Source organism: Vipera berus (assembly GCF_964194415.1).
Source record: "Vipera berus genome assembly, chromosome: 4".
Classification (NCBI taxonomy): Eukaryota; Metazoa; Chordata; class Lepidosauria; order Squamata; family Viperidae; genus Vipera; species Vipera berus.
The window spans coordinates 54,782,166-54,807,523 of NC_138206.1; the positions used below are offsets into that span (position 1 = coordinate 54,782,166).

Below are 25,358 nucleotides of genomic sequence, written 5' to 3' on the forward strand. Positions count from 1 at the left end.
CCATTTCTCTATACAGCTTCATATTTCTAAGGAAAAATTTACTTCCAAGAACATCAAATCACTGACCACATCACTTACAGATCTTTCCCACTAGTGAGTGTCATCTTTTGACGTTTCATTCATAATGCACTTAAAAGCTTTAATTAGCTAAGTTTGAAAGTTGATACTATCTTATCTTTTCCTGAATGGACAGTCTAAAAGCACTAACCCATGATGAATGATTACCCTATTTTATAGCTGAAACAGGGAAACTAAAAACCATTCTAATGATAGCTGTAAAATGATATCAAGGAACTTCTGAGATCACCCATATTCTCTTTTCATGAGCACCGTAGCCATAAGAGCTAAAACACAAAGACACACACAAAAGTTTCTACTGTCATAACATGTACAACACATATATTCACTTTTCTATACTTATATACAACATATTTTTTACAATTTGATTTAGTACATTATTGTAAAATTAGCATCACTCCAAAACATAATATTCTTTGTACTCTTTTTTAAAAATAGTTGTAAGCAATAATCACACAAAAAAATATTTAGCTTTGCTATATACAGAACATTGCTCTCTAATCTCTTTAAGATGTATATATTAAAATGACTAATATTAATTTCTGTAGAAAAACTGAAAACAGCTATCTGTTAGGCTTCATAAAGGAGGTAAAATCAGGCTGCTATTTCTTACTGCATTAAACACAGTTGTGAATTATCTTCTCCAGTGATTAAAATGCAAACTGTACATCTGAACTTAATGATGCCGTTAACAAACTCAAAATTTATAAACGTGGGGCTAGGCAACAGGAAAACAAGTATTCTTCAAATATACAAGGAATGGTCCTAGGATTTCTGGGAGTACCCCAAGATTCTCGCAGAGGTCCACAAAATCAATTGTCAGCTTATTTTGAAAAAGAATATTAAAAATCCCATCAAATAATTGTGAGAATGGGTAGCATCAGCAAATGCATCAACTTTAATTTTTAATATGGTAAACACTGGTAAATATAATCCATGCAAACAAAAACGTTCTTGGGGACCTTCATATGTTTTAAAAGTGGGAAGGCTAAGAAACATTGCTCTCAATTATCATTTAGACTATAGATCCTTAAGACCTCATTATTGCCCCCTTTAAAATGTTTTGTCCTAAGATATTTTTTTTCTAATTAATGCAGTCTTAATTAAGGGACTTCAAAGATCTATGCATTCCTGCTTTGTTTTTTCTGTTCATATTTTACAGAATGTTCACACTGAATATTAAATTGTTTTATTGTTGCAAAGACTAGCAAAGTTTTGTTTTGGCAAAATTAAATGGTTGTGGAAGGTAAATGCTGAAGAATCGCATATGAAAGCTGCAAGATTCTTAGATTTTCTGTATGTAATGCTTCTACTAAAGTCAGCTGATTCACAAGATGTTTATAATTATTTTTTAAGACTGAAACCTAGAAAGAAAAAACAAAATTATATTTTAAAACTGTCTGGTTGTTAAAATACATTTACTCATAAGATCAAATGTTCATTTAATATTTTAAAATAATTACATAATACACTAATACTTCAGAATACACAATAATAGTAAGTGATAGGATGGCAGATTTTACTTGATGTCAGAGAAAATTTTCCAATAGTAAGAGCTGTTTGATAATATAACTATTATCCTAAACAGATGTTGATATTACTTTCTCTAGATTCAAGTGAAAGTTATTTATCACAAATGCTTTTATCTGGACTACTATAATAGAAAAAGGTTGGACACAATGGCTTTAAAAGGTTATTTCCAACTTTATAGTTGCAGTTACATGCTGGCTAGGATAATTAAAAAAAACATATATATTTGGAAAACCTAGTTCTGGATGACTGATCTATTTCTATTTATTTTATACCTCTAGGAAAATTGCTACAAAGTCTAACTCTGTTAATCTGATATGCCAATCTCTAATAATATATCAAATAATTCATCTATTCCATTTTTATTAGGAGTGCAGTAAACCAACATTTTTCATTGTTTCAGTTGAAGAGTCCTTCTTGAAGATTTATCAGAGCTAAGCATCTCCTCTATAAATTCCTAACCTTTACTGGCTGGAGATAAGCTGATATATCATACGGCAGGACACTTTTCAGCTTTAAGAGGAATCTGATTTTTTTTCCCCAATCTTAATTATTTAAAACATTCCACTTTCAAATTTTACACTGAAGTATTAAAGGTACCTTCTGAAGTACATGCTGAGTTTCTTCCATCAATGATGTACATATTTTTGTTGCAAGATCCACACTCTTTTCTTCATTCTTCCTTGAAGCAACATCTCCAAGCGCTACTTTTTTCCACAAAGTACTAGAATTATAAATTTTGAATATATTTTTATGTATCATATGTTCGTACAAAGCAAGAAAATGGCAATCCAAATGATACTTCTCAAAACAAAAATTTTCAGCAAATGTTTGCAACTTACAATTCATCTGCTTCAAGACATAACAATTTAAGGGCTGTGAGAAGTGTCCAAGATGGTCCATCCCAGCCAAACGTCAGATCACTAGGAAAAAAAGTATTTAAAAAAAATCTAAATTCAATTTATTTCATATGCTGACAGAGAAAATACTGTCCATCTCACTTCACCAACTGACAATTGCAATACTCCATAGTACTCTTTTTTAAAAAAAGAAAAAAAAGAAACACTATATACGAAACGCATTCAGTTAGACGGCTACTATCCAACTATTGCTGGAAATTAACTGTGAACTACATGATCTTTTAATATACATTTTCCTATAAAATTTCCATATGCCCCATCCCTAAATCAAGAAGTAGCAGACCATAATTTTATTATTGTGTTTATAGAAACATATGCATATGAAATATTGACTAAGGGCAATATCTATATCAGGAACTTAATAGGATTATAAAATACACAAATTTCTTAAGTCCCAAATCATGTATATTAGCAAAACCTTCAAACAGGATACACCAGGATGAGTTCCAGTGTTCTGCATAATTCCTGTATTTAGTCACGGTCCATGCAGAAGCAACAAAGATTGCACAAATTTATTTTTGTACCTCAAATCCACAAATAATACTAAGAAAGTTTAACGTGAAATCTTCAAAATTTATGCTGTAAAGATATAAAGATGACTTACTCTAACAATTTGTGCTCTCGTAAAATGAAAAGTTTCACAGATTTCTGTTTGTCTTCTGAACAAAAATATTTCAGCAATGTATCTAAAGAAAGTTAAAGTAAAATGTTTAAAGCAAATAAAAGCCGCAATACTTTTCAAGGCTGACATTTTAAGTATTCTGTATTGGTAGTTAATATTATTAACATATCTACTAGATATTAAAGAAATGAAAATATCCTGTACACATATTCTTGTGGGCACAAGTCATAAGCCACAGTCTGAGAACCCCTGTTTAAAAAAATTTGTGAAGAGTAACACAGGAAAGATTTGAAGAAAAGCAATAATGCCAGCAAAAGGACTTTTTTTATTCCCCTGTATTTCATCCTACTGCATCAGACTACTTGTAGGATTCAGTTGTAGGAAGTTTAAAAAAGCGATAGCATCCAAAGCTCTAAGAGAAAGTCATGGGCTTTCATTGTATCTAAGCTTTTTGTTATTTTGTATTATCCATCAAAATCAAGATCTAGCCATAGACTTACCTGTACCAACATGCACACAGCTGTGTGGATTATCAGCAGCAACAAAACCATATTCTAAAAGTAGTCGCTGGTTGTCATGAGGGCCATAAGAAATATATACTTCTTTGTATTTCTGACAGCCCAGATGTGTTTTTATTTCATAACATTTTGTATTTTCATTAAATGAAGCTTTCACCTGAGAGTGTGAAAAAAGTTAAGTTCAAGAGAAACATATCAATACATTCTCATTACTGAACACAGAACCCTTGGATCAGACCTACACTTCTAAAGGAACTGGGTCTATTAGGCCCACAAAATAAATATAATGGGAGAAATTAAATATATTTTCTGATAAGGGTGGAAGGGATCCATTCTATGTTAATTATACCAATTACACAATAGCTTGAAGCTTTCTTTTTCTAAACTTGGACAAGAATGCTATATACAGTAGGTAGTCCTTGACTTACAGCCATTCGTTTAGTGACTGAAGTTACAAAGGCACTGAAAAAAATGACTTATGACTGCTTTTCACATTGAAGAAGCATCTCTGTGGTTACATGATCAAAATTCAGGCACTTGGCAACTGGCATCTATTTATGAAAGTTGCACTGTTCCAGGGTCATGTGATCACCATTTGTAACCTTCCCAGCCAGCTTCCAACAAGCGAAGTTAATGCAGGAAACCAGATTCACTTAACAAACACATGACAACCGTTGTGACTTAACAAATGTCGCAAACAAAAGTTGCAAAATGAGAGCAACTCATTTAACAAGATTAGCAATGAACATTTTGGGCTCAATTGTGATCATAAGTAGAGTTTTAACCGGAGTACCAATTAAGAAACTATCTGTATATTCTCATCTACACTATATGTTTGATATGGTTTTTTTTAGTTTTAGGATTAAAATGAGCGTGTGTGTGTATATGTATATATATGTATGTATATATATATATATATATATATATATATATATATATATATATATATATATATATATATATATATATATATATATATATATATATATATATATATATATATATATATATATATATATATATATATATATATGTTCCTTTTTCTTCTTTTTATAATTAATAAAATTAATATCACCATTATCATCATCTTACCTGGGCCTTTGGATTGTGATTCAGCAGATCCAGAAATGGAGCTAGAGCATATATATCTGGCTCTCTAGAAAAACAGTCTTTCTGTGGATGTTTCATAAACACTGTTCTTGTATTTATAGTGCACCAAGCCCACCGGAAGGCACTGAAGTTAAAAATAATCGCCACATCTTCAGGAAATAAAGGCTGCAAAGAAGAGAAGAATTGCTTTGAAGAAGCAAAAAGGTCCTGGATCGATGATTGTTGCTCGAGAGCTTTTCTTCTCAAGGGCTCAGGGAAAAGGTTCACTGTTTCTTGCTCCAAATAGACAGGACAGGTATATGTTTCAGGTAAGAGATCCAGATATGGTTTCCATACAGATGTCCTATGAAACCACTTCTCTGCTATTAAAAACGAACAGAATGCTGTCAAAGGAGAAATTGGAGGTCTCCATCTATTGTAAAGGCAAAGGAAAGCACAGTAACCGTCAAATACATTTTGATTGTCACTGTTTTTTTCTGAGTTTTATCATAGATTAAATGAACAGAATATCAGGGCCAATGGTCTAATCCTACAGCACCCAACCAGAGATGCATGGGATGCCGCAAGTAGAGCATGAGCTTAACAGACCACCTAACTGAAGTTCTCCAATAACTAAGTAGATGGTCTCTGATAGTGGAAGTAATATATACTTTTTTAGACACTTACTGTCTTAAGTAAAAATTCCTTCAGGTTGAGCTCCATTTAATGGACACAGCCACAGAATTTTTTGAGCAATAGCATGGACATTGTTAGCATCCTCAGCTACCCCTATTTCAAAACAGGTCAAGTAGCTAACCTTACTTTTTATTTGAGTGAATGCCATGTTATTTAGATGGTTAGTTAAGTCAGTTTTGACTCCTGGCAACTGCCTAGGCTAGTCCTTGCATTTTTCTTGTCAAAAGTTCAGAGGTTTGCCACTGCCTGCTTTCTAAGGCTAAGAGAGAGTAACTAGTCAGACAACTTGTTTCCTGTCTAAGATGGGACTACTCTCCTGGTTTATAGCCTGATGCCATAACCACTACACCAACCTCACTGTTCAAAGAAATATTTTTTTCTGTCTTGAGTTTCACACTATTTGCCTTCATTGGACGACTCTGCGTTGTCTATTTTGACAGAAAAAGAAAAAAGCTTCATATCCATTGCTGTCATACCTTGTATCAGTTTACTCACCCCTATCACATTCTGCTTATTCATCATTCTTCTAATCTAGAAAACAACAAACACTGTAACCTTCTCTGCCATGTTTAACCATTTCAGTATCTTTTCCTGCATCTGTTTTAAGTATACCAATTAGAATGATAGATTTCATTGTTACCATTTTCATTGTAGGTTTTCTACATACTGTATCATTTGACTTTCTTACATAAACACCATTTTAGTGCCATGAGACACTGTTCAACATTACCATAATGAATGCCTGAAGGATGGGAAAGATACGATTCCCTGAAGTTGCACATATAAAGTATTAGTCCCTATAAGGAAATATGGAAGTAGAATTCTATGCAGGGTTTATTTCTGACACCATATAGTAAAAAAACAGATCAGTTTCTTTTATAAAAGAAAAACGGACACAAAGCTTACATATAACAATATTCATAGATGGGAACAGAGAGATCTCAGCCTCCCAGAACATTCTAGCTCTGACTTTAGGTCATTCTTAAACAAAGGAAAATACATAAACAGAATCTGATGTAAAACAGCTCTGTTATCGTTCATCTAAAGATACAATACTATCATTTGAGAACTGGAACTCTTTTTGATCATATGCACTAAGGCTTCTAATAACAAAATATGTGCTGATCAGCTCAAAAATGCAAACATGTCTCTTATCATCCAGCAACTACTTTGTGAATGGCCATTTTTAATAAAGACAGTTTCAATGTTTGGATTGTCTATAATTTGTTTTTTCTGACCTCAGAATTTACAATTCCTCACTTGAATGGGGATGGAATTTATAGGTGCATATGATATCCATGCAAACAGATTACTAAGTCAAGGTAATGCTTTATTATATCACAATAAATATGACAAGGATTTGTTTTGAAGAAACACATGTCTAATTTGCAACTTGCCTGGAAGAGGATCTCTTGTGTTATCCTTCTAAAACAATCACTCAACTAACTTTAGTCTCCCAAACATTCTCTAAAAAAAGTTTTTTATTATTTTGAAGCATAATGGCATCAATTCTTACAAAAATGCATACTGTACGTAATTCCCCAATTACACAACTTTGTTCAAAGTAATGGAAACTGTTCAGATTAGGACAAGTATAAGTTTAAATAATAAGAGCTATTGAAATGTCAATGTGTAAATTTGAGAATTTTATTAAGTAGTGACCAACTTACTTTAAAATGTATTCTCTGAGGTAGCTGTTAAGCACAGTATTGGAAGTAAGCAAGCACTTTTCAGGCAAAGAAATAATCAATTCTTCAGCCTATGAAATTTAAAAAAAAAGAATGAATATACTGAAAAATTACTTATCTCATACATTATTATGCACTAAACTAAGTAAAAAAAATTCCCTGACTATATCTAACCAAGCACTGTGTAATTAATTAATTGCCACTTTTAAAATAAGCAGATTTTCAAAAGGTTGCACATCAATTGCAGGTGAGGCACAAGTAAGGATGACATCATCTTATCTTTGATATTCCCTCCTTGGAAACTCACTTTGGAAGCAACCCTGATCCCCACCAAAGACAGTTTAAGGAGGGTTATTTCAAACGATTCCTGTAAAATTGGGAAAGGATGAGCTAAACTCAATAGTACTGAGATTTATCTGGCAAGGGAAAAAACTACGAATTAAAGTGAAAATGTTACAAGAAGCTAAAGATAGTGGTGGATTTGGACTCCCGGATTGGAGACTATCTTATCAAGCAGCTATTCTACCATGGCTTAAAGCAGGGGTCTTCAAACTTGGCCCTTTTATGACTTGTGGACTTCAACTCCCAGAATTCCTCAGCCAGGCATGCTAGCTGAGGAATTCTGGGAGTTGAAGTCTACAAGTCATAAATGGGCCAAGTTTGAAGAACCCTGGCTTAAAGAATGGATAACGCTGAGAAATAAAAGACTATTGTACCTTGAGGGATATGACTTACAAATTGGTTGGCATGCCTTCCTATGGTACGGGAAGAGTAAAACACACAGATATTTCCATAGCCATCTTATAAGGAATGTACTTCTTTTAAAGTGGGAAAGAATAAAGAAGAAAATTTATACTAAGCTACCTGAATGGCTTTCAACAATGGAAGCTTTTGCTTACCCAAATTTAATTAACTATGACAAAGTCGTGACTTATAAAGATATTTTGGATAATGAAGGGAAATTGAAAGATAGACAAGATTTACAACAACAAGGTATTGATTTAGCATGGTGGCCATACTTGCATATTCAAACAAGATATGAAAAAGATCTAAAGACAACAGGATTCTATAAAGAAGAGACAGAATTTGATCAAACATTGTTAAAAACAGATGAAAACTTGATTAGGAAACTATAGATTTCTGCTAAATTTAAAGATGGAAGAAGAACAAGTAAAAGAAACAATGATAACATGGGCAAAAAACTTTGGATATTCTATAGACTTGGAAGACTGGCAGAAACTATGGGATAGAAATATCAGATTGACTAAAGCAGTCTCATATAAAAAAAACTTGTATAAAATGTTTTATAGATGGCATATGACACCAGTAAGAGTAGCGAAAATGTTTTAAAACACTTCGAATAATTTTTTTTTATTGAAGTTTTAGAGTACATTTTATCTTTAACAATCCCCCCCTCCCCCCACCCCTACCTATCCCTCCCTGCCCCTCCCCCCCATTTCCCCCTCCCCCCCGACTTCCCAGAGCTAAGTACAAGGTATAAAAACAAAGAACAATCATAGACATCCATATGCTAACAACAATAAACTCTTAAATCTATCGCTCTCTAGCTCATATAAGCTAACTACAAGCAATATTAATATTACATATAAAAAGAAAGAAGAAAGAAAAAAGAAAGGAAGACTTATTCAAATGCTAAGTGAAACTTTTTAGTCCCATATTTGTTCTGGATGTAATCAATCCATTTTTTCCACTCCACAATATAACGTTCTTGCGAATGATCTTTCAAGTAAGCCGAGATCTTTGCCATTTCCGCCAGGTCAGAAACCTTTAGAGTCCATTCTTCTATAGTCGGCAGTTCCTCCTTCTTCCAATATTGACCTATTAAAAGTCTTGCTGCTGTAATTAAGTTCAACATCAACTTAGTGTCCACAACAGTAGCATCTGTAATTATGCCCAACAAAAACAATTGCGGACAAAACTTTATCCTTTGCTTAAAGATCTTCTGCATATTCCACCAAATTTTTATCCAAAAAGCCTTAACCTTTTTGCAGGTCCACCATATGTGAAAATATGTTGCATCTTCGCCACCACACCTCCAACATTTTGGCTGATAGTTCGGATACATACTTGCAAGCTTTTTAGGATCTAAATGCCATCTATAAAACATTTTATAAAAGTTCTCTCTTAGGTTTTGAGCTTGTGTAAATTTTACGTTCCTCACCCAGATCTTTTCCCACGTGTCCATTGTAATAACTTCTTGGATATTCTGGGCCCATTTTATCATACAATCTTTAACAAGTTCTGTTTCTGAATCAATTTCTATCAATGCAAGATATATCCGTTTGATATGTGCTGGACCCTGATTTCTAATTTGCTTTATCAAATTTTCGTCAGTCATTGCAAAACCAATTTTCTGATCTTCTTTCCACCTGGCCCGTAACTGAGTATATTGAAACCAAGTTTGAACAATCTTCTCATCTCGCAAGAGGTTGTACAACTTTAAACACCAAACATTTCTTTCCAAGCTTAAAATCTCCTTATACGTAGTCACATCATGTTTGAAACCAACATTTATGTTTTCTATTGCGTGTTTTGGAATTGCCCACAACGGCATCTTGTAATCTAACTTATGTCTATACTTCTTCCAAACTCTCAACAATGCCTGCCTTAAAATATGCACTTTAAACACATTATCTACCTTCTTATCATACAACAAATATGCATGCCAGCCAAATAACAAGTCATGGCCCTCAAGATTTAATAATCTCTCTTGTGTCAAATTAATCCAATCACTTATTCCTGATAACGCAGCAGCTTCATAATATAATGTAAGATTAGACATTTTAAGACCACCTCTTTCACGAGTATCCTGTATAATCTTAACTCGTGGCCTTTTCCCTGCCCAAACAAATTTATTGATACCCCGTTGCCATTCTTCCAAATTAGAATCTTTTTTAAGGACCGGTATCATTTGAAATAAAAAAAAAAAATTAGGCAGGACATTCATTTTCACTGCTGCAATTCTTCCCAGCAAAGACAATTGCAATTTTTCCCAGCTCTCCATTTCTTTTTGAATTTTTCCCCATAACTTTTCATAGTTGTTTTTATATAACTTTGTATTAGAGGGTGACAAAATCACCCCCAAATATTTGACCCTTTCAACAATCTCAAATCCAGTTAATCCTTCTAAAAGGGCCTTTTGCGATACTGTCATATTTTTGGCCAGAATTTTAGTTTTTTGTGCATTAACTTTAAATCCAGAAACCTTCCCATATTGCATTATTATCTCCATCAGGTCCACAACAGAGTTTTCTGGCTAGGTCACCGTAACAACCAGATCATCTGCGAACGCTCTCAGTCTATAATCCTGATCTCTAATTTGTATACCCTTAATTCTTTCCGAATTCCGTATTTTTACCAATAATATCTCCAATGTTAAAACAAATAATAAAGGTGATTGTCCTTCTCAATATTACATACTTCAGTCAAACTATTGTTAACTATTATTCGGGCAGTTTGTTTTTGATATAATGCCCTAATTGGTTGCAAAAATTTATCCCCAAAATTCATTTTATCTAAAACTTTCATCAAAAATTGTCAATTCAATTGATCAAAAGCTTTTTCAGCATCTAGAAAAATTAGCGCCGCAGGGATCTGGTTGTTCCTTTCCAAAAACTCCATCACATCAACTATATGCCTCACATTATTTTTCATTTGCCTACCACTAATAAACCCAGTTTGATCCCCATGAATCACCTGTTGCAGAACCCTCATCAATCTGTTAGCTAACACCTTGGCAAATATCTTGTAATCTGTATTTAAAAGTGATATCGGTCTATAGTTTTTTACTTGAGTAACATCTTGATCTTCCTTCGGAATCAAAGAGATAAAAGCAGTTCTCCAAGACGGAGGCACCTTTCCCCCTCTCTGAATTGTCTGGAACAGTTCCTTTAACGGCTTTATCAACTCCAATTGTAAGTTTTTGTAGTAAGCCGCAGTCAAACCATCCGTGCCTGGTGCTTTATCCACCTTCAGTTCCTTAATTGCTATAAGAATTTCTTCTTCTGTTATCAATTGATTAATCTCCTCCTTTTGAGCTTGCGTTAAAACCGGGATGCTAGCATTCTCCAAATATACATCAATGTCTTTTTCATTAATCTTCTCCTTAGCATATAATTTAGAATAAAAATCCACAAAAGCTTCCTTAATAAGATCCTGTTGAAACACAACCTTTCCCTTATATTCAATTTTATCTATATTAGAAGCCCTTTGCTTTTTCCTTAGTCTGTAAGCTAGCCATCTACCTGGCTTATTAGCATTGCAAAAAGTATTATGCCTAGCAAACCGTAAATTGGTTGCCACTTGATCAGCCATCAACTTATCAAATTGTCCTCTTAATAGATTAATAACCTCCTTAGTCTTCACATCCAATGGATTCAAAATTAGGGCCTTTTCTTTTTCCCTAATTTCATTCTCCAGTTCTTTCCTTCTAACTTCCAAAGTACGTCTGCATTTATTATTCATATATATCAACACCCCTCTCATGTAAGCCTTGCTAGCATCCCAAGCCATGTCCATAGAGGTATTCTTATTCATATTAATTTCAAAGAAATCCTTCATCTGCTGTTTGCATTCTTCCACATTTCTCTGATTTCTAAACAAATTCTCATTTACGCGCCACGAGCGCCTATCCCTATTGTCCTTATTGATCTCTAACCAAACTGGGCTATGGTCAGAAATAGTTCTTGCACAGATCTTTACCTTCTTAATCCTAGAAAAAAAGTCATTAGTCAGCAAAATAAAATCAATCCTGGAAAAAGATTGTTGTCTATCAGAGAAAAAAGTATAATCCTTTTCGTGTAGATGTGTGTCACGCCAAATATCTTGCAGTTCCTAATCGTCCTTCATTTCAAAATAAGATTTAGGCAATCTAGCATGGCTCGGAACACGCTTAAAAGAACCAGCCTTGTCCATCTGTACGTCTAAAACACCATTCCAGTCCCCCATAAAAATAAACGATTTATAATCCAATTGGGTAACCTTTGTGTGAAGTAAACTAAAAAAATCAGCTTGTTGTTGATTAGGAGCATACAGTCCAATTAGAAGCATTTTTTTACCTTCTAACAGCAAATCTATCATGACATATCTTCCTTGCTTATCTACTTCAATTAGTTCCGCTGTTAGAGTACTTTTAACGTAGACAACCACTCCATTTTTCTTGTTCATCGCAAATTGCGTACCCAACCTTGAGTTCGATAAATACTTTTGGTCCATAACCCTAATATGCGTTTCTTGCAAACAGATAACATCAGTCTTAAATTGTTTTAAATATTGAAAAACTTTCTTTCTCTTCTGTGGTGAGTTTAATCCATTGACATTCCAGGTTAGAAATTTAGTCGCCATGCTTGGCGTCCCGAAGCTTTTGGAGCACATCTTCAATGGCCCCTGTAATTTCCTTGGGCCGCGCCCCTCCCACAGCTTCACTGTAAGTACGCTTTGGCAGTTCCATAACTTTCAGCTGGTCTTGCTCTTGTACTTGTCTTGCTCGTCTTAAGGCGGCATGCGTCAACCTCTGCTCTCCGGCAACAGCCGATGAAGCTGTAATTTGGTCCCCTCCAGCACCATTCTCCTCTGTCTGTCCACCTTCAGCCTCTTGAGGTTTTCCCTCTCCAAATCCCTTTGCAGCTTCCAGGAGTGATAGAGGGGTTGCTTTTAAAACATTGCTGTAGAAATCACGTGCCTGAGTCACGGTAACCAGACGATGTCTTTTACCTTCATGCATCACCACCATTCCGACTGGAATCTCCCATCTAAACTTGATGTCACATTTCTTAAGTTCCCGTGCAAGGAATGCAAAATCTTTCCTTCTCCTTAAAATCTTTGGAGGAATCTCTTTTAGAACCAGGACTTCTTGCTCAGCAACCACAAATTTAGTATCATAAGCAGCTTGAATAACTTCATCTCTAGTTGCTCTCTTTGTAAAATAGACTACCACATCTCTAGGTAGCTTCCTCTGCCTTGCAATCCATGAATTTACACGAAAGATTTTATCCATACTTCCCTCTATTTCAGATGCTGGCTGGCCCAGTACTGCTTCCAAAGCCTCAGAAATCAGCTGCTTTAAGTCTTCTTTAGGATTCTCTTTTAAGCCCCTGATTCTAATAGCATACTGCATCTGATGGTACTGAACAAGGCTCAGTTCTCCGTCCATTTTGTCCCTTATATTTTCATTCTCTAGTACCTTTACTTCTAATATAGAATTCTTTTGACTGAGATCCTCCACTTTTTCATCCAAACGTTGCACACATTCAGCCACACTTTCAATTGTAGACAAAATGTCCACCCTCTTTGCACTAAACTTCTCCTCCAGCTTTGCCTCCAGCTTTTCCATCTTATCATCTATCATATCTGACATTACTTGCGATTGCTTTGCAAAGGCATCTTGTAAGTCCTTAAGCGTCAATGCCAGAGGAGGTGCAGGAGGAAGCAAAGCTTGCAATGAGGTCTGTTGCACCGGGGAAGTTCCCGCACTCCAAAGAACTTTAGAAGAAGATTTAGCCGCCATCTTTCCCCACTTTCACTTGTTGCGTACTTTCACTTTAAAGCTATAAAGTCCATTGAGCCAGAGAGTAGAGATAAAAATCCACTTCACCTTGACCTCCTGTACCGCTCTGCCTGCTCCTTAATACTCGAGAGTCTTTCCTTCTGGCAGGGGTGGTTGCTAACGCCTGGCTCTGCTCCAAAAATCACGGAGCAGAGACGCTGCGCAGCTCGGAGCTAACCCAGGCTTCGGGGGGGCTCAATCCTTCAGCCGCCCAAACTTTCAGCTCAGGCGGCCCCGGAGAGCTCAACCCCTACCTGGGGCCTCACCCCCTCCTCTTCTCCCGAGGAGGGGGCTTCAAATCCACCCAAACAGCTGATCGGCGCTGTTTTAGATGGATAAACACAGCTGCGGAGCGGACAGCCCGGAGACGGCTGTCTTCGGCGCCGCGTCGCCACCAGAAGTCAAAACACTTCGAATAATTGTTGGAAATATAAACAAAGGCCAGGTACTTGCTATCATATCTGGTGGACATGCCCTAAAGCAAAAAGGTTTTGGGTTAATATACATACACGGTTGGAAAAGATGACTAAAATACAGATAGAATTTAAGCCAGAATTGTTTTTGTTAGGAATATTAGGATCTAATTATGAGAAGGAGAATGAATATTTAATATTGCATGTACTGACAGCAGCGAGAATAGCATTTGCCCAATACTGGAAAAATGAAAACTTACCAACTGAAGAGGTTTTAATTAAGAAAATCTTAGAATGTGCAGAAATGGAGACTGATTTTAGAGATTAAAGAGAAAGATTCAGTTTATTATAGAACATGGGATAATTTTTACCAATGGTTAGGAAAATGAAATAGTGAGAAATGAATGATATGTTATTTTGAATATATATTAGTAAGATGACATGTATTGATTAACTGATACTGTTTTTGATTATCGTTTATTACGTTCTCTACCGTTATCTATTACTATATTAACTATTGTTAATTGAACATATGTACCCGGACAATAGCCTGTTTGCTAAGAATGAAAGTGTTATTGGGGAACAACCCCAATGTTGATCCCAACACTGTCCTAATCCCAACCCCAATCCTGATCCGAACCCCACCCTAAGCCCTAAGCCCTAACCCAATTCTATTTTATCTCTAACCCTATAAAATTCAATAAAATCTTTTTTTAAAAAAGACAGAAGAGTGCCATTCCTTGGCAGAACCTCTAACAGTGTAATAACCCTGGTAATCCTATGAGAAACTCTACAAGTGTGCATCTATTTCTATAACTAAATCTCAAAAGTGAAATATACCAAAGAAAGTAAAGAACATAGCTATGGATTCAAAACATCCCAAACCCTTAATGTAAGCTGATAGATGCAGCAAGGTATAAGTACAATGAAGTTCATTCTATAACAGCACTGAGGAAATTTTAAAAATTGCTTGGCCTACTTAAAACACTAAAGCAAAATTCTATAATATCAAAAAAAACCTATCTCTCCCCTGCTGATGTTAAATATGTTAGATTACAGAATACAATCCTATCGTCTGGCAATTACAGGAATTTAAACCCCAAATCAACCAGGCTTTGGAAACGTAACTACAACCACATAAATCCGGTTCATCCATAGGCTCTTGAGTCCCTGCTCAAAACTAAGATACTAGCCTAATCCACTATTATTGTTTAAACATTTATAAATCCAGCATAAAGTTGCAAGGAAAATCTAAATAATATACATTACATGGAAAGACAAGATAGTATAATTTCTCATATCCTCATTATGGTTCAGATAGTTTCAACTGTTTACTCATCGGAATAATCACAAACCTGAAGTGTTTTTGTGGTCATCAATCCCCTTCCTGTTTCTAGAAGGAATAGGAGAGAGGAAAATGCAATTAGGTATACTACTATTGGTTTCTTAGACAGTTGTAATAGACTATTAACATGAAAAATATGGAATGACAAATATAGAAATTATTTAAGTCAAAACTTTTTTTTAATCTTGCACCCCTTTTGGAAGCTTGAGAGAAGTACTGTTGTAGTCTCTCCAGCAATACAATTAATTATGTTGTCAATTTACAATTTTCATAATAAAATATATAATTATCTTCAATCCAATTCATGAATATGTAGATATATCCAAGAGCGGAAATCAAGTATGGGACATTTTTTGTATAGATTCCAGGATTGAGATGATTTTGTAAATTCACAAATGAAATCTTTATAGCAGCAAGCTAAGAATTTTGGTTTTAAATAGGCTAACTATTGCTGGGACAAAGTTGCTTCCCTGACAAATTTTCTAGCAAATGGAAACTGAGATAAGAACTGGCCTGTCTGTATGAAAGCAACATCTTTACACAGACAAGAGCAGACTGCTTTTGGGAATGATTAATCCCTTTCACCTTCTTTGCTTTTAATAGAAGAAATGGAACTAAACTCAGGGATTCTTTTACTCTTCTGCCTAAAAGTCACTGTTCTTCAGAAACTGCAGGAGCTAAAACAACATTGTGCTACTCTGTTCAGCACTGGAAATGTTACTGCTAAGATTTCTGCTAAGATTTCTAATGAATGTGAAGTACATTCTGAATTAGCCAGCAATCCAAATAATGATATGAATTCCTGCTCACATACCCCCATTGATTAATCTTACTCCTTTAACAGCCAATCTGCTGTCAAAATTTCTAGAAAAATTACTAGAACATTACCTGAAAACAGTGCTGGACTTAAATTCTTGTTCTTGTAGCCTTTTTCTTTCAACCACTTCTTGAGAAGTATATATTCATTTTTATAACTCAAATTCACTAAATAAGAAAATAATCACATATCATATAAGGTATCCAGATTGATCCACAAGATTATTTCACAACAATATACTGCTTCATACAAATCACATTACAAAACAGAAAGGATGAAATATGTGGACAAAAATAAGCCCTTTGGCTTGTCTCAATAACATTTTTTGCTAAAATCGTGTATTAATACAATGTATTAATGTATCACTGATCTAAGTATCATATAAACTATAAAATTAACTACGCTAAAGGCAATCCAATATCAGTGAAATAAAACAGATATCTAATAGAAATGGGACATGATTTAAGGATAAATAAAATCAAAATCATTTAAATCTTATAGGAGCAATCCTATAGAAATTATTATCAAACCAAACTATGTGTAATTGTATGTTAATAAAAGCCAGTTTGCCCTAATAGTTAAGATGCTGGCCTAGAAACCAAGAGACCTGCCAACTGGGTGACTTTGGGCTATTCATGCTCTCTTAGCCCAACCCAGCTCACAGGCTTGTTGTGAGAAAATAGGAAGAGAAAGGAGTGTTCACTGCTTTAGGTTAAAAGCAGGATAAAAATCAAATACGGTACATAAATACATACATATACATATACATATATACACAAACATAAGTAAATAAAATGATTAATCATATTACCACCACTTGAAGAAAAAGCTGTAGATTGTTTTCTGTGTCTCTTTCGGTAAGTACGACCTCTGCATTTCTTCATTTTAAAGTTATTTGGGAATCTGCACATGAAAATAAAAAAGCAAACCGAGTTTTTAAATCAATTGTTTCAATTGCAGAAATCTGTTGTGCCGCATTTTTACAAATATGTCAATAAGAAACTTGCATATGGTGTCTTCATGTGTATACCATATTTAACTCTTGAAAAAATAAAAAAATTAAAATGCAAGGTAATAAGAACCAAAATACATTCGACATAGTGCAGCATTTTCAACAGCTACAAAATGTCAACCCCGATGTATGGTTGCCGATGAGGATGTTTCAAGGGAACATCACCAGAACTGTGGTTGCTCAGTCTGTTTGACCACTCCGGGAATCATTTTGCCAACTTTAGCTTCAGTTTGCTGTAAAATAGGGTAAAAACCCATGATACTGCAAGTATCTTCTAAACGACAATTCCCGGAACCCTTCAGTCACGTCTAACAAGAGCTGTGTAGCTCTTTTTATACTGGGAAATGCTATTTGGGAAATGAGCATAAACAGCAGGAATTAACAAAAATATCAATTTTCACTTAAAATTAAAACGTATCAAGATTCACCTTTGGCTAACCGCAATTCCAAATGGGCTCAGAGAGGCTTTTCACTCAGCAAATCTACGGAGCGTTATACTCTCTTTCAGGAACAAACCATCCAAAATTTGAGAGGAAGAGTTCTTGAGTATAAGAATTAGGAACGGGCTGCAAGGTATTATTTCCCTGCTACCTTCAAGCTTCCCACAGCCAATTTACCCTTTAATATCCCCAGCCGGCAGGCACGTTTTTCCTTTCCGATTTCAACTATGTTGCACTCGCAAACCCAGAAGTCACCAGGCCTTACTCAGGTGGCAAGAAAGCGGAAGAGGCGGTCCTCAGACAATTGCCTATTGAGAAAAAGCAAGCTCGTCGACGGTGGTTTCTCATTGGATGAAGAGCTCGTTCTTCTTCTCCTTACAATCCTGCCGAGATCTGCTACCGCTTTTTGCGCGACTGGGAAAGGTAAGCTGGGGGACTGTGGCTACGTTTCTTTTAAAATGCTTTCTTTTTCACTCCCTTCCATTCTCCTCAACCCCGCCGCAGGATTTTATTCTCTAACGTGCGTTTCTAACTCATTCGGTCTTTGCTTGTAAAGAATTTAGAGCCTGTATACAAAGAGCTGGAACCGTTTTGCAGATGGTATTACATGAAAAACGTGGCATACTCTTAATTGTTTTAGGTAAAAAAAATTAAAATCTGGTATACCATAATTCTGGTATGTGGTTGGTTTTTCAGCATCTTCTAACACCTGCTCAAGGATTCTGAGTGTTTCATTTTTTATGCATTCTTGGTAATTTAAGAAATGGATGAAACGGGAGCAGTGCTGTGTATAATTATATAACCTTGCAAGGAGACTCTTCCTTGGTGATTGGACCACGTAATCGAATGTTGCATGCAAGTTGTTATAAATTTTCCACCTTCAAGGACATTTTCTTATTCTGAATTTCTCCTTGTCTTGGCTTCAATTTGGCTGGGTAGTGTTTCTTAAACAACTGTTTTAATGCTGAACACGTTAAATGAGTTCCTTTAATTGAATTATGCAGCCGTCATGGAAGAAATCTATGTGGTTGTCAAGAGTCGAAAAGGACTCATTAGCACATACTATAATCAAAATATTAAGTAATCCTAAAAAATGTATTACTAGGTTTTAATTTTAATTTATTCTCAACAAGCCAGTCCCCACTTGGTTGGGAGTTCTACTCTATCTAATCTGCCTTTTAATATTTTTAGTGAAGAAGTTTTTACTTTAGATTTTTTTAATCCTGCCTTTATTATTTTTACAAATAATTCAAAATGCTACTTGAGTTATACCTAATACTCCTTCCTCCTCCCCACAACAACACTGAGAAGTCAGCTGGGTTGAGAGTATGTGACTGGCCCAAAGTTTCTTAGCTGGCTTTCAAGTGTTAGGCAGACTAGAACTCAATCTCTCCTAGTTTCTGGCCTGGTGCCTTAACCATTAGACCAAACTGGCTCTGTAATTATCCTTTTAATAATAATACTTTTAATAATATTCAAGTTTTATATTGTGCACCTAGGCTGTCGTAGAATACATTTAAAACGTACTACATTAAAAGCATAGTCCTCATTATTTCTACAGTTGTCCTACCCCGCACCCCAGGTACTATCAGGCTGAGTTTGAATTAGAAGCGGGGCACTGAATATTAAAACAATGTTTAAAACCATAGTCAGTAGAAAAATAGCAAATTAAATCAGTTGAGATTTTTTAGAAAGACTTCAATTTGTTAAGTGTTTTCTATTGATAATCTTTGGCATTTAATTATAGACAAAATGTCTACACAAGTAGCTGTGGTGACTGGATCCAACAAAGGCATTGGTCTGGCTATTGTGAGAGCCCTGTGCAAGCAGTTCTCTGGGGATGTGTATTTGACAGCCCGGGACTCTGAGCGAGGCAAAGCAGCAGTGACACAACTGTCGGAAGAAGGATTAAAACCACTTTTCCACCAACTGGATATTAATGATCCAGAGAGTATCCAAACTCTCCGTGATTTTCTCAAGGAAAAATATGGCGGATTGGATGTGCTAGTCAACAATGCTGGGATTGCTTTCAAAGGTAACCTAAATGTAAATCACTGAATGTGAAATTGGTTGAGCAACAGATCAAAGGTTTTGGCAACAGCTCTGTAGAGAGTAAAATTGTAGCTAATATTTTTTGCAGGTCTTTCAGTTTTTTCTGTTGGGAAGATGAATCTAGCAAAAATATGCTACAAATTTATTACTGGAGTTTATGCATGTGATAGCACAAGCCATGTGATAGCACAAGAAAGACTGAAAAGATAGATTTCTTCAACAGAATAGATGAAAATCAACCAGATTTTCTGGCATTCCCTACTTTGGAGAGCAACCATCCTGAAAGAGAAAAGAGATCAAGTGACTAATCAGCCCAGATTCACTATATAAACATAAGAGGGCTAATGCCTTAGAGCCTTATCTATACAGGCAAAAGCTGCCAGTTTGGGGCGATTTCTGTACAGGTAATCCTCGACTTAAAACATTTCATTTAGTAACTGTCAAAGTTACAAAGGCACTGAAAAAAATGTCTTATGACTGTTTTTCACACTTAGACTGTTGCACCATCCCCATGGTCCCATGTCAAAATTGGAGATGCTTGGCAACTGGTTCACATTTTTGACCGTTGCTATGTCCCAAGGTCAAGTGATCTTCGGACAAGCAAAGTCAATGGGGAAGCCAGATTCACTTATCTTATTCTCTTACTGCTTTATCTTACAAGGTGCAGTGATTCATTTAACAACTGTGACAAGAACGGTCATAATTCACTTAAATAAGGATTTCACTTACAATCAATTGAGCCCAAAATTTTTGTTGCTAAGTTGGGGACTACCTGTATTACAGGCAGAGAGCAATGTAGCTAGTTTGAACTCTACAGATATGGGTCTGATTGTTCATGCCTAACATATATACAGTATCATTTAACTGTGAGTAGATCTCTATGTATTCTAGTTTGGTTCCCATTTTTAATGTCTGAATATATAGCCTGTATTATTAGGACGCTGAGCTTGTTGATCAGAAGGTCGGCAGTTTGGCGGGTCGAATCCCGAGTGCCGTGTAACAGAGTGAGCGCCTGTTACTCGTCCCAGCTTCTGCCCACCTAGCAGTTTGAAAGCACGTAAAAATGCAAGTAGAAAAATAGGGACCACTACGGTGGGAAGGTAACAGCGTTCCGTGCGCCTTTGGCGTCTAGTCATGCCGGCAACATGACCACCTCGGACAAACGCTGGCTCTTCGGCTTTGAAACAGAGATGAGCACCGGCCCCTAGAGTTGGAAACGACTAGCACACATGTGCAGGGGAACCTTTACCTTTACCTTTATGCATGTATAGCTTGTGAGTTCCCATAGATAACTGACACTTCAATTTCTACCACAATTTGTATCTAGTCCTATACTTGCTTTTTTTTTCCTTGTTCACCTAGAAGGGTTATCATTGTACACAAACCAGAAAATATTTAAAATTGCATCCTAATATAGTAAATAAGAAAATCTGTAAGCTGTCATTTGAAACTGAATAGTTTAGTAATTTACTAGAGATTATTTTAAACTATAGTTTTATACTTCAATACAAGTTGCAAATGATGGAAGGTAAAATGCTTCATGATTCATTCTTTTTCCACCTGTGTAAAGAAGTTCAAGCCAAGTTTTTTCTCGAGTCAAAGAGGTTTATATTGTAATTCTGAATCCTGGCTTAATACTAGTACAGTACACATTAAATTAATATCTGTTCAATTTGAAATATTTCCAGGAATATTTTCAGAACTGTTGATTTAAAATCTGTATATCTTTCTCCTAATTATATTTAAGTCTTATCTCATTACAATACAATATGCATTTTTGTCTTGCATGCAGATAAAATAGCTGGTTAGGCATTGCTAAGTATCCATTTCTATTTTTTACAACATCATTCCAATCCAAGTAATATTTAAACTTTTACAGTGTTTCATTTCTTGTTATACATTGCTTTCCTGTTTTCCTATATATTAGGAATCTTGACTTCTGTTTTTTTCCATTTTGAAAAAAAAAGTTAAAGATACAACCCCATTTGCTATACAAGCAGAAGTCACGCTGAGAACAAATTTTTTTGCAACTAGGAATGCTTGCACAGAACTTCTGCCACTATTGAAGCCCAATGGTAAGCACACAATGGGGGTGGAGTATGTTAAAGATTAATCGAGGTTTTTGACAAGTAAAATGCTAAAATAGTAACAGAAAAACACATATGATCAACTCTTCCCTAAGCTCAACTTTTAAATTCAGTAATTGTCCATGTTTAAATCATGAAGCTTCTAGGAATTTCAGATTATAGTTTATATCTCTGATACTAATCTCATTGAAATGAATGGGAATTGTTTCCAACTAAATCTGTTTTTTAAATGGACTTTGAATTGAACTGCTTTTAATCAGTCTTATGCCGAATTTTCTTCTGCTTTATAATGCTGAATTATTTCTAATCATTTAAATTATTTTATATACATGTGATGTCTAAGTTAGATGATAGAGTATACATGCTTCTGCCCTACAGAAAAATCTGTAGGATTCATTTCAATAGAAATTGAGAACTCCAGTTTATCCTAAACTTGGGTTGTCAATTTCTGTTGAAATGAATGTTGGAGATTTTTCCCCCCAATAATCATTTCTAGGTAATATGTGGTTTGGCTAGCTTTCATAGCTTGTCAGAAATAGCAGTTACAGGGCAAAACAATCAAGATTACTGCTTGATTAAAATGGTCTACAAAATAAACCAGTCCATTTGGAAAGCTGAGTCCGTTTGAATATAGATGACAACCATTCTCTATCACACATGCATTTACAGCTACAATGAAAATCTAAAGTCAGTACCCATAAATATATGCATGTTTACATTTAACTAAGCCTGTTTATTCAGCATTATTCATTTTCCAGCATTTATTGAAGAAAGATTATGGTAGCTCTTCACCAATTGAACATTCCAATATTTCAGGATTCTCAGACCCATAAAGAGCATCCACAAGTAGAAAAAGCTGGCCCCACATTATCTATCTGGAGGATACAAAATGGAATGGCAGAGCTAGCTGATTCACTGATAATTATTGAAAGAATAAAGCCTCCTTTTTGTGGGCACATATATTGTTACAAAATGAATAAAATTGGAAAAAATCATTTATCCTGTGATTTATTTATTTTTTTTGTCTTGGACTAGGGAGGGTAGTCAATGTATCCAGCATGGCTTCAGTTTCAGCATTGTCCGGATGTAACCAGGATCTGCAGCAGAAATTTCGGAGTGCCACAATCACTGAAGAAGAGCTAGTGAAACTCATGGAAAAATTTGTGGAAGATACCAAGAAGGGAGTGCATGAGAAGGAAGGCTGGCCAAGTACTGCTTATGGAGTATCCAAAATTGGAGTGACAGTTTTATCAAGAATTCAGGCAAGGCTATTGAATGAGACAAGAAAAAATGATGGTATTCTCCTGAATGCTTGTTGTCCTGGGTGGGTCAGAACAGATATGGCAGGTCCCAGAGCCACAAAAAGTCCAGATGAGGGAGCTGAGACTCCAGTTTATTTAGCACTTTTATCTCCTGGTGCTACTGAGCCCCATGGCCAACTTGTTAGCGAAAAGAAAGTTCAGAAATGGTAATTATGCTCTTGCATTATGCTGCGTATAAGAACTGGAAGTTATAGATGCTACAAAAATCTTTGCTACAGGTATCTCCTCTAGCAATTGTGCCACGCTCCTATGCCACGGAGGTGAGGGCCAACATACAGCAGATTGAAAAAGCATCCAGTTGCTTAGTGAGATCACTGTTTAATCTTCTGCTGAGGGTGACAATTAGTGCTGCATCTTAATAACAGGCTTTGCGATCCTCACTCTAATCTAGACTTGGGTAGCTTTTCAATATTGGCTTCTAAGATAATTCACTCCAAAGATTTATAAAGCACATACGCATAATCTTTTCTTTCGATAAAGATCATTTTTGGTAATGTATTAACTGTGTCATCTTGAAAATCTTGACTATATAAAAATAAAGTTCATGATTAATAATTTGACAGCTACTTATGATTTCAGTACAAATACATTCTCACCCCATTAATCACAATAATCACAAACAACTACTGGCAGTGTTCTTTCCTAGACTCAATGGGCAGTGTATATTTATGTGGTGTATTTTTTTAAACAGAGATAAGAGATCTCTGGTTTTCCAGTATAGATGAACTAAAGCAGTATAAGTGTGACAATTAGTGAGGGACTATGAGAATCGAATGCAGCAAAATCTGAAGAATTGCTTGCATCCCTACCTCTAAAGTAGGAAAAGTCAAATGTGAAATATAACAATGCACATTGTATAGAAAGTATAGTATATACACCTTCTCTCCCATCATTTATATGGATAAAATGCAATAGTAACAGGCCAATCTTGTATGATTTAAATAGTTCTAAAAGTATTGATGTGTTGCTTGACATTCAAGAAAAGTTATTACAATAGCAGTTGTTTTAAGTAAATAAAAATATTAGAATGACATACAAATATAATTCAGAATTTGGTCAGTTTATTTAAATAGTGGTGATCTGAAGAATAGAAAGGTAACGTAAGGTAAGGCTTAGTTTATATGTATTATATACAGAGTTGCTTCTTCGGTTGTACTATGTGTAACAACTTTGTTTGAATCCATAATTTAACATCACTATTAATATCTTTTCAAAATGTGAGAGACTTGATAAACATACCTTGCACAAGTTGCCACCAGTGTGAGTCAGACTTGTCACCTAAAGCTGTCTCAGTGCAAAAATACTTCTCATTTGTTCCTTTGAACATAGAAATACAGATAGTTCTTGAACAGTTAGATATTTAAGCCAAATAACCATTCCCAAATACAGAAGAGCTGTAATTCTGGCAAGACTGAATGCCCGTCCAACAGTTACTTTGAAGGGAAATTATGGAAATCCCAGCTGAACAAAGACTGCCCTGTGGTAAAGAAGTTCTTGAAATATTAACCCACGTTTGTTACTTTGCCCTTATTATAAAAATGCTTGGTTCCGCATTAAACTCCCAAGCTATGTAGATCCATTTTATTTAGTTGTTACTGTCTGATTAATGTGACTTTATTTCTCTGAGCATGGCTATGATTTGTGTTGCTATTGGTAAAAACATCAATCTAACCACATAGGTTTTATTATCATTAAATTTTATTATGATTTTTATTTGTTGTCTCAGAATTTTTCTTTTTGCTTTGGAATTTGTTAATGATTGTACTATGGTTTACTTACTGCAATGAGTGTGGACTTAGGAATCCCATCAAGGCAGGGAGCTTATTAAGTTACAGATTACCGCTATGTTCTCTGATAAAAGTATGCTTACTTGATTGCAAGAATCAATTATTTCAGATTTTAAAAAGAAAAAAACACCTTTGGTTACCAATGCATTGTTTGTATCAGTAATTCATGAAAAAATGTTGATAATGGGAATTCACACAAGTATAATATGATCCAGAATAATAAAACACGACTAGAACCAGACCACTTTAATAATATTGAGGTAGCTGTTTATCCACAGCCTACAGAAAAGTTCATTGTGGTTTAACAAAGAGAAAAACATTGCTGCCCAGCCATTCTATGTATTATATTTAAATAAAAGGTAAAGGTAAAGGTTCCC

General features: G+C 35.2%; 2 protein-coding genes across 2 annotated transcripts; one reads left to right on the forward strand and one right to left on the reverse strand.

The window, feature by feature from the left end:
* Positions 1-370: 370 nt before the first annotated feature.
* SETD4 (SET domain containing 4) lies at positions 371-17,836 on the reverse strand. Its single transcript, XM_081327198.1, has 11 exons — positions 17,722-17,836; positions 17,093-17,184; positions 16,353-16,448; positions 15,475-15,512; positions 7,124-7,212; positions 4,761-5,190; positions 3,651-3,825; positions 3,133-3,214; positions 2,451-2,531; positions 2,209-2,332; positions 371-1,442 (listed from the first exon to the last, which is right to left on the reverse strand). The coding sequence occupies exons 2-11, from the start codon at positions 17,163-17,165 to the stop codon at positions 1,308-1,310; spliced, it is 1,323 nt and encodes a 440-aa protein (XP_081183324.1). The 5' UTR covers positions 17,166-17,184; positions 17,722-17,836; the 3' UTR covers positions 371-1,307.
* Positions 17,814-25,305, forward strand: LOC308667747 (carbonyl reductase [NADPH] 1-like). The gene is made up of 4 exons (XM_081327199.1): positions 17,814-18,156; positions 19,481-19,768; positions 21,753-21,860; positions 22,908-25,305. Exons 1-4 carry the CDS (start codon positions 17,961-17,963, stop codon positions 23,342-23,344), a joined length of 1,029 nt encoding a protein of 342 aa, XP_081183325.1. The 5' UTR covers positions 17,814-17,960; the 3' UTR covers positions 23,345-25,305.
* The last annotated feature ends 53 nt before the right edge of the window (positions 25,306-25,358 follow it).